Source organism: Malania oleifera, chromosome 2 (assembly GCF_029873635.1).
Source record: "Malania oleifera isolate guangnan ecotype guangnan chromosome 2, ASM2987363v1, whole genome shotgun sequence".
Taxonomy (NCBI): domain Eukaryota; kingdom Viridiplantae; phylum Streptophyta; class Magnoliopsida; order Santalales; family Ximeniaceae; genus Malania; species Malania oleifera.
Window position 1 is genome coordinate 6,274,286 of NC_080418.1, and position 10,573 is coordinate 6,284,858.

Consider the following 10,573-nt stretch of genomic DNA (forward strand, 5'->3'; position numbering starts at 1 on the left):
ATGTCTATGGCATGCCCTCGATGTAAAATTGTATGCAATATGGAATATATATCCATTATTATTATTATTATTATTATTATTATTATTATTATTATTATTATTATTATTATTTCACTAATAATAATTATTATTCAACATACTTTGCAGGACTTCTTCATAGAAAAGGAAACTAAAATGGCAACAATTTATTAAAGTTTCTTCTTTTAATAAAACTAGTGATGTTTCATATGATGCACGTGTTGCCATGTTGTATTTATCATTTCCCTTCAACTTTACAAATCATGTTATGTGTAGCCGAACATTGTACGCAACTAACAATTTCTAATTTGAAGTATACAAATCATGTCGCCTTCACAAATAGTTGCCCCCCTCTCAAATGGATGCACATGGTAAAATATTGAGGATTCATTAATACAACAAATACCTAATACAGCAAAGGTAGACCTACCACTAGTAAATGATAAACTTTTACAATGGAACTTTAGGAAACATTAAAATGCATGCTTATGAAAAATTTGGAAACAAAATAAATTTAGCTATCAAACATAAATAACATAATTTCATGCTATCGAAAACTAAATTTCATATGCATTCATCATTTATTCATAAAATATAAATAAAAGATAAAAAAATATTAATCATATAATATAATTCCATGCTATCAAAAACACAATTCATATACATTTATCATTTATTCAAATAAATTTAATATAAATAATTTTAGACATGAAAAAAACCCTAACCTCAAATTGGGGGTTCCCAAAGTATGCTTTAAACCATCAAATTTAGCTCAATACAACCAAATTCAACATATAAAATACTTATTTCTACTACTAACAAACATAAATTTGTACACAAAATTGTGAATCTTAGCAAAACAAGAACAATGTTTAAATGTAGGAAACCATATATCATCTCCCTTCTTTATATAATACCTTCCCAACGTTCGGATTCTACGTCTTCTCACAACGTTTGGATTGTACAATCTGAACCAATAGTCGCTTGCAAGTTTTGAGGTCATCAGATTGTCCTCCCCTTTACAATGTTCCTTTCGTTCTCGGCCTGCTCTGTGATTTGCAGAGAAAGAGAAAGGAGAAAGAAGTGGAATATCATAGCAAAAAACGCTACTCCAAGTAGCGCCTTTTTTGGCCGTCACGCGTCAGCAAGCGGTGAGCTCTCCCAAATTAAAAAATATTGGATGGTCCAATGTTTTTTAGGGCGGATCAAATGGGGAAATAACTTTTTTCTTAAATATTTTTAAATAAATTTAAACTAAATACGGGAAAACTCGGTCTAGTGGTGAGGATATGGAAAAATGATGACCTTTAATTTTCCGTGAAAATATATTTTTTTATAAAAAAAATTTAGTGATCTGCTAACAGTATTTTTTGCTTTTAAATTTTTATTAGTTTAAGAATTATAAAAAAATTAATTTTTTTTTTTAAATAATTTTAAGTATTGTATTAAAAATATAGAAGGTAAAAATTTTATTTAAATATGCAAAATATATATATATAATTATTTTTTTAGATTTTAAAACAATCAAAAAATACTAATTTTTAAAATTTTAAACTTTATTAAAGATAATATTTGAAATCATAGATTTTGGAGTTTAAATTTGGATGGGTTTAGATTTAGAATAAATTGTAACATAACCCACACAAATCAAAATTTAAAATCCGTATGCAAAGTTTGAGTTGAAAATTAAGAAAAATAATAATAAAAAAATATTTTCCAACTTTTCAATATAAATTTTTAAAATTTTAAAATAAAGGGATATTTTTAAATTATTTAAAATATTAGAAATAAAAATTTATTTTTATAAGCAAATAGTATCAAAACTATTTGCTGTTGTTGTTTGTTTATTTTGTACAAATATTGTAAAAATAAAAACTAGCCATTTTTTTGTTATTTTTAAAATATTAAAATTATTTTCCAAAACTAAACATAGCCTAATTATTTTATTTTATTTTAAATCACAATGATCTTGTTAGTTCTCCATTACTAACAAGATTACACTTGATAATATAATATGTCTAGCCTACTTCATTATTTAGTGTAATTTCTTCTTGTAAAAATATGATAAGAACATTACATTCTTAAGGAGAATTTAATTTTTTCTCCTTTCGAATTGTTGTATGTGGAGAAAAGCATTCAAAGAGCCTGTCATTATCACCTTAGTTTCGATTATAAATAAATAAATGAGTATTTAAAATGAAATTTTCTTGGACCAACATGTTAGGTACCAATGAATGATGATTCATCCTCATTTTTTTTGTTTTCCTTTCTTCTTTTTGTCCACTTATTATTTCTTTTGTCATCCCTTATATTGGCAAATTAGTTGTGTAACTTTTTCAAGTGGGTTAGTTGTTTTTGACATTTTATCTTCCTTGATGCATGATAGGTTGTGTTTGGATGATGGGTCACATCTTTTGTGATTAGATTTTTTATTTATACAAAAATTTATATAATTTTTGTAATACCAAATATACGTAATCAAAATCTAAAATTTAAAATTCAAGCTCTTAAATAATATTAGTATTATTAGCTACTTGGTTTAATTAGCCTAGATGGATCCAAAATAAAAAGACAAAAAAAAAAAAAAAAAAACTTATTACTATTATGAAATCAAAGCATTTGGTATTTAATGAAAAAAAAAAAAAGGAAATTCAGGAGCTATTTGGATTAGGAAATTCACTTGGGAAAAGAAAAGAAAAATAAGGAGGAAATTTATTTTTCATTATATTTTCCTTTTACATTAAATTCAATTAAAAATGAAATTTTTTTTTATTAAATATTAATGATGTGTAAGATCATTTTTCTTTTTATAAATTTAGTATATTTTTTATTTTCTTTTAATTTTCCTCGATAATCAGATATAAAAACGTAAATTTTAAATATTTTCTTTTCTTTTTTCTAATATTTTTCAAGTTTCAAAAGGGACTGAGACAACGAAAATAAGCATCAAATCTTAGGAAAAATTAATAATGCATATTTTGGTAGCATATTATTTTAGATTGTTGAAAATTAAAATCGTTGGTGGTTAAGACTTAAGAGGGGTCAATTTCATGAAACCCTCTTAACATTTTGTTCTTTTGGATTAGATGGGAACTTAAGGTTTGGATTAAAGTTTTTATTTGAATGAAGAAAAAGAAACTACTAAAAATAAAAAATAAAATGTTATAATATGATTAAAATTAAAAAAATAAATGTTAATCATGTGTAAAAATTAAAATTTACTTGCTAATTTCCTTTATATAATTTTTTTTCTTACTTTCCTTATTATCAAACATAAAAAATTAAATTTCTTTCGTTGTATTTGGAAGCATGGATTTCAAATCTTAAATTTAGAAGATAAATTTTAATATAATTTTATATTACATCATGTCTAAATTAAACACAACTCTAAATTCAAAGCTTCTCTAAACATTGGATTACATTTTCCTTTCGTATATATATATATATCTAATGTTTTCCAAATTCCAAATGAAGGCCTAATAGACTAAATAAGACCTAATATAAGATATGCTAATGGCCCGTTTGGAACTTGGAAAATATTAGGTAAAGAAAAACACGAAGGATTCACTTTTTTGTGTTTGGTTGTCAAGGAAAATAACAAGAAAAATGAAAAATATACTAAATCAATGAACAAAAATTTGATTTTATAAATCATAATTATTTGAATTTTTTAGTTATTAATTATATTAAATATATTTTTATTTTTTATAGTATTTAATATGGAAAGAAAATATAATAAAAAATGAGTTTTCTTTTTATTTTCTTTTCTTTTCCTTTATTTTAACAAAATTCTTGAACCAAATGGACGTTAAGCAAATCTTCAACCAAAAATGATCTCAATTCATTGAAGGTCTGTTTGAATCAAGATTTTTTTACTTGGGGAAAGAAAAAGAAAGGAAGAAAAATAAAAAGGAAATTCATTTTGCCTTATATTTTCTTTCTCTATTAAATATTATCAAAATAAATGTTTATTTTAATATGATTTAAAATTAAAAAATTTAAATATTAATAATGTCTAAAATCAAAATTTTGTTTATAAATTTGATATATATTTTTATTTTCTTTCTTATTTTTCTTAATAACTAAACATGAAAATCAGTATTCCTTGATATTTCTCTTTTCTTTTTCGTTATATTTTCTAAGTTAATTCAATCCGACAGATGAAAGAAAAACCATTAAATTAAAACTATGAAAAAGCTAATTTTCGTTTGAGGCATTTGCTAACAATTATTTTCACCAAGCTTTTTAAAATTAAAACGACCATTAGAGATGAAGTAATAAAGATTTTTAAAAAATCATCACATAATATATCAAAACTATAACCCCATTAAATACTAAATTTCAAAAAACATAAATTGACCATCTATAAGCCGAACCATCACCAATAATTATTATTACGAGAGCAAGAATACTTATTATTATAAAATTAATAAGAATATAATAAAAAGAACAAAAACAATAAGAGCAAGAATTTTAATTGTTATTATAATAAAAAGGCAACATTAACAACTAATAATAATGAGTAGTTGTCATTATTATAAAATAATAGTAAGATCAACAATAATAAGAATAATAATAGCAATAAATAGCAATGACGACAGTAATACCAATAATAAAACAAAAACAACCAATAATTATTATTATTATTATAAAATAATTATTACAATAATAAAAATTAAATAAAATAAAAAATAATACTTATAACAATGAAAAAGAACACCACCGACAACAATATTTGTTACTTCTAAAAAATAAAAAATAAAAATCTAGAAAAAAAATATAATTTACTACTAGTGTTATTATTTAAAAAATACAAAAATATATTATGATAAAGAAAATACAAAAATTCAACCAAAAATATTCATGTTTTATTGAACCCATATATAACCACCATTAAAAAATACTGAATATTTAAAAGAAATTTCATTGCAATTCTTATAATCAATATTTATTACCAACGCAATAATCCAAAAACCATTTTATTCCTGTCCTGAATACATTCCTTTATTAATTCTTTTTCTACTTCAATCAAATTATGTGAACCAAAATTCTCATTTGCATCTTGCGAGCCGGTACGAGGCGCATCAGCGAAAAGAAAACATAACATAATGTGCTTGAGATGTTTGAATGCACATTAAAAAATTTTCACATTCCAAACAAAGCACTGGGGAAAATAATAAAGTGAAAATTAGGCTAGACAAGATCTCAACTATGAACATCCAAATTCCTCCGCGAACAAATACAATCATAAATTTGATATTTCTCCAAGAAAATGAATTTCTATACCAGTGATTTTCAAGGGCATAACACTACAAACACAGCAGCTATAAAACTATCTCCTTGCTTGCATAATTGCCAAAAAGAAAAGGATCACTTGTATGCATACCAAACAGCATGCATCCTAATTAGATCGTCTCCGTGCCATCTGCTTTTCCAAAGAACTCACATTATTGATTATTTTCCTCTTCTGCTGTATCCACCTCTTCATAAAATCGGAATCGGCGGGCTGAAGGTCGCATGGAGGGACTTCTGATGGGGAGGAACTGGACCTTTCTAGGAACTCTCTCTGTTTTTCGTCAGCAAAGCAAAGCAGTGAATGCATGCATACTCTCATCGCAGTCGAAGGCGGCACGGGCTTGAAGTCCAGCAATTTCGAGTACTGTACAATGAGATGATACATATAATCGTAAACCCGGTCCATGTTCAAGCTCTCCATGAGATTCTGTCCTCCTCTTCCTATTGCCATGGCCTGCGCCACACAAAATTGTTATTAAATAAAAATAAATATCGACCAACTTAGAGGCAAGCAAGCCATGGAGCTGATGATCAAGGCAAACAAGATGGCAGAAAATGGGAATTCTTGGAATTGATTTCCATGCATATACGCACACGTGCGCGCGTATGGATTTGTGTGTGTGTGTGTGTGTGTATATATATATATATATATTGGCAGAGCAGTTTGTACTTTGTACTACAATTACTAACGCCATTGTCATTATTATTGGTGTATTCTGGAGTCTGAACTCAAACCTAGTTATTGTGTAAAATAAGCAAGCTGAGTAACAGGTTAAAAAATGAAAAAGGAAAAAGCTCACCTTGGAGGGGTTTGCATTACCCCAGTCAACGGCATACTTAATTGATGGGCACAAATTAGCAGGAGAGATGGGCCAATAATTTTTCACGGGAATAAGACCACGACTGAAGAAATCTTCATATTGTGGGGATATTATTAGTGTAAGAGAACCACATGATAGAATATATTTCAAGCTCACAGACCAAGCATAGCCCTCAGCATAGATCTTATACCTGCAAGAATGACCACTTTAAGATGAGTGAAAATTTTCCTTGAGCAGAGGATGATACATTACATTCTAAGTGCAGAATCAATGCACAATGGTTAAGCATTGGCTGCCACACTTGTTGAGCCCAACTAAGTCATTCTATATTCTCAGCCTTACCATTAATGAATTAGGTTACATTTGGTTAGCAGAATATTAGTTGCCCTGTTGCTGGTATAAGGATTTTGTTGCAGAGTGTCAAGCTTGTGCTGGACAAATCTGGACCGTCAAATGCAGATGTAATCCAACGGCTGCAAGTCTGTTTTCATTTAAGGGCATTTGTGTAATTTTCAGACACTTGTAAAATACAACCAGCAGTGCTGGTTCTATATACTTCAGCCAAGAGGAAAAAAACAGAGAGTGAATTTCTGGGGTGGGGGGCGGGGGGGTGGGGATTTCAGGAGAATCAAGTGGGGGAAGCCGAGAGCTGTTCGGAGAAGAGGGTTAGGGTTCTTGGGATGCTTCTTGGGCTGATTCTTGGAGGAGATCAGCAAGCCCTAAAGGTGAGATCTGTATTGTGTAAGTTGTAGTTCCACAATTAATAAAGCATCGTTGTAGTTCCACAATTAATAAAGCATCTCCGAAGGTGAGTTCCTGCCGTGGATGTAGACCAATTTTTGGGCCGAACCACGTAAATGTGTTCTTGTGTTTGATCTTGCATGTTTATGGTTTATTGCTGTATATTTTCTTAAATCTTGTGATTGTTTGGTGGAGAGAATTTTTTCTTGATCAGGTTTGGCAAAAGCAAGTTTCAGTTGTGTTGTTTGTGATTGCTGATCTGATTTCGGTAAAGGATTTGTTTAGAATCTATAAATAAATAATCTGCAATCAGGATATATCGCACAACAGATTTTATTTATTTATTTTGGGGGGGGGGGGGGGGGGGAAGGGTTATAGTATAAGGATTTGCAGCGTATAAGAAAAAAATTGTTCATATTTAAAGCAGGTGACAATACAAAAGTTTGTGTTATTCCATCGAACATGGAATAGGGCAGGAATAGATGCATATTCCCCCATTCCTTAGTTTATTAAATGTTATGGATCAATAAAAATTTTTGGATTACCATTTGCTTTATTACGACAACATTTTCCTTCATAGGTCATAAAATCCTGATACTATGACCATCCTGTTCCCAAGAATAAGCAGACCAAACCTTACCCCACTCTTACTAGTAGAACTCTTATTCAGTGTCAATCAGGGGTGCAGTTAGATCAAAGAAACAAGAAGGAATCTAACAACTCAAATCATTTCCACATTTGACATTATACTATCAAGAGTAACTTACCGATGCTTACACTGATTTGATAGCTTGGACTGCTCATACCCACCTTGGGCTTCTTTAGCCCAATCCTGCCACATAATTAAACCAAAGTATTAATATATCACACATATTGTTGCTCAAAAATCCTCACATTCATCATTCAGATTAAGAAAAATAAGTCCATATGGAAGTTGAGCTCAACCTGGCGCATAATTTCTGCACCCCAGAGTGTTGAGTCATTACACTGCAATAATTCTGCACGAACAGGAGATTGAACATCAGGATTTCCTTTCCAGTATGCACGAGGCTTCTTCTTAGTCCAACTTTGAGTTTGAGAACCTCGTTTAATGTCCCTGAACTCCTCATCCCAGGGTCTTAAATTTGTCTCTGGCCTGTATTAGAAATATGTAACATAATGTTCAGTACAAATTAGATCATATATGCCAAAGTAACAAAACTTCACAGAATATAGGTTTAGCCTCAGCACGTTTATCACTAAAAGGTCCTGTACTAGTAAATAATGATCAAGCAATCTAATCTAAAAGGGTCAGTGCCCCAGGTAATTTACATATTTCTTGTGAGAATAGGATCTCTCATGTGGGCACAAATGGAGAAAGACGACATTATATGTTCAGCATTATATTTGAGCCAACCAACTGCTCCACAAACTGTGAAATGTATTACCATTGAAAGTCCATCTTCAATAGTGTAGGCATAAGGCAACTCAAATCAAGACATTGCACAGCGTAATCTCATGCTCGACAAGTTCTCTAAATAAACATAAAACAAGAAGAACATCAGGGACCCCCTATAAGAACTTTATTTCAGCCATTCAATTTGAAAAGCATTTTCATTAATTTGTCATCAAAAGAACAACACCATCCAAGCGGTACAATCCTAATTTGGATTCAGCTCACCGAATATCCTGTCCAGAACCCATCCCCCAAAAAAGAACATCATCGCTTTAGGTGCAAGTAAAACCAAGATTTTACCATGATCTCTTGAGCGAACCTTGTCGTTGACCAAGCATAATTATACTGACTTAAATCTTAAAACTAAAAGAGAATGCTACCATTGGTATCTCATTTTCAATATTATAAACATTCTAATAAATTTAAAATTTCATTTAACAAATTTACCAGATCATATCTTGTCTAACAACTTACGATAATTCACATTAAGTTACAAAAACATATAAAAATGTATTACACGTGTGCGCTCGATAGAAAATTAGCACCCGAGAAGAGAGGTAAACAATTTTTTAGAATCATACATACCAGCCCCAGAAGGACCAATCCGGAAATGGAATGTCGAAGTGATCCTGGGTGGTGCAGTACCGGAACAGCGGCAGAGGCAACGACTCGTGCTCCGTCCGATTAACCATGGGCTTGTCCATACAATCAAACATCATATCTACATCGGGAACCATCCCAGGATACCTCCTGAGAAGCTGCAAGAGCCCCCACACAGTAAACATTGCTCGGCTCTGCACGCACGCGTAATACAAATCCACATAAAGCCTTCCCCCAACGATGACGACCCTAAACGCCGCGAATTGCCGGGCTTCCGCCAAGTGGGTCGTCGAGATCCGCGTCCGAGACCACGGCTCCAGGTCGCGGTGGATCCATCTGAAGAAGTCCGGGCAGTTCCTGGCCCGCCGGGACGGGTCTGGCCTCGGGACGTCGTCGTCGGTGATGTAGGGGCAGGTGAGGTAAGAGCACTGTATGATTTTGGAGGTGCGGCCGTATCTGGATTCGCCGTTGAGCTCCTTGGGAGGGAACAGGTGCCATGGGGTGGGCTGGAGGTTATCACCGGCGACCGTTCTCGTCTGGGAGGCGAAGTCGTCCACCTGTTCGACGAAATGCCCCAATGAATCAATCAACACAATAGCTATTAGTTATCGTCATAATGTTATATTACATATCTATGTACAGAGAGAGGGAGGGAGAGAGAGACCTTGAAGAGGAGGACGGCGGAGAGAGAGAAGGCGGCGATGACAGCGAGGGAAGCGAGGAGGTAGGGGGAGGAGGGAGAGCGGGGGGAGGTGCGGGAGAGGACACCCATGGGGATTGGGATTGGGATTGGGACTGGGATTGGGAATGGGATTGGGTAGGGAGGAGGAGAGGAGGGAAGTCCACGCTTTTGGCAGCATTGTCACGGCGCCCATGAGAGGCTAATTTGACTCATCGACCCTTTCTTCTAGCTTTTGTCCCGCACTCATCTTCTTACCCGAAATGATGGATGTCTCACGGCCGTTCTGTCTCCCTGCTTTTACGCGCCGGCACGTGTCACGGAACCCCGCCATTTCCGATTTTCACCGTCTTCTCAGGAAAAATACTGTCAAAATCAAATTAATCAAATAATCATTCAAGGCCTTATTACCACTTTACCCCTACTAAAAAGTTTAATTCTGAATTTTTAATTATTTTATTAATAATTATAAGAAAACTACGTCGTTCATATATTTGCAAGGAATAATAATAATAATAATAAGTTGGTTGTGTTTTTTTTTTTTTGAAATAAAAATATCATATGAGATAATAATTTAGATGCTTTTATTTGAGATTTGAATTAAAAAAGGAAGGTAATTCAATGGGGATTGAAGATTCAAAATAAAGTTGTTGTTGTTATGACTTATGGTCACAATTTTATTTTTATAAAAAATGTTGTGAATCATGTAAATTTATAAGAAAAAATAAGTATTTAATCCATTTATGGTAAGTTAATTGTAATGCCAATAAAAGATACCTAGAAATTAAAATAATTTTGAAAATAATTTTGAATCTATTGCAAGGCAAGCCCAATAAGGAAAAAAATCAAGTTAGGCAATGTTAATAGAAAAAAAAAAAAAAACGTATTGTTGTAAAACGTGTATATTATATATGTGGATGACTATTTTAATATTTTGAAAATAGATTATAACTTTTGGTATGCCAACATAATGGTTCATTATGA

The 10,573-nt window shown here is 31.6% G+C and overlaps 1 protein-coding gene across 1 annotated transcript; it reads right to left on the minus strand.

Annotated features, from left to right (window-relative positions):
* Nucleotides 1–5,242: 5,242 nt before the first annotated feature.
* On the minus strand, nt 5,243–9,861 carry LOC131149447 (uncharacterized). The gene is made up of 6 exons (XM_058099891.1): nt 9,575–9,861; nt 8,896–9,467; nt 7,821–8,010; nt 7,643–7,707; nt 6,114–6,324; nt 5,243–5,767 (listed from the first exon to the last, which is right to left on the minus strand). Exons 1-6 carry the CDS (start codon nt 9,680–9,682, stop codon nt 5,420–5,422), a joined length of 1,494 nt encoding a protein of 497 aa, XP_057955874.1. The 5' UTR covers nt 9,683–9,861; the 3' UTR covers nt 5,243–5,419.
* Between the last annotated feature and the right edge of the window lie 712 nt (nt 9,862–10,573).

Excerpts from the sequence above, each read along its gene's own strand:
- LOC131149447 (XM_058099891.1), bottom strand. The coding sequence starts at position 9,682 with ATGGGTGTCCTCTCCCGCACCTCCCCCCGCTCTCCCTCCTCCCCCTAC. Across the intron at positions 7,708-7,820 it reads GTGCAGAAATTATGCGCCAG|GATTGGGCTAAAGAAGCCCA; the intron begins GTTGAGCTCAAC and ends ATTATGTGGCAG. Across the intron at positions 5,768-6,113 it reads GTAATGCAAACCCCTCCAAG|GCCATGGCAATAGGAAGAGG; the intron begins GTGAGCTTTTTC and ends TGTGTGGCGCAG.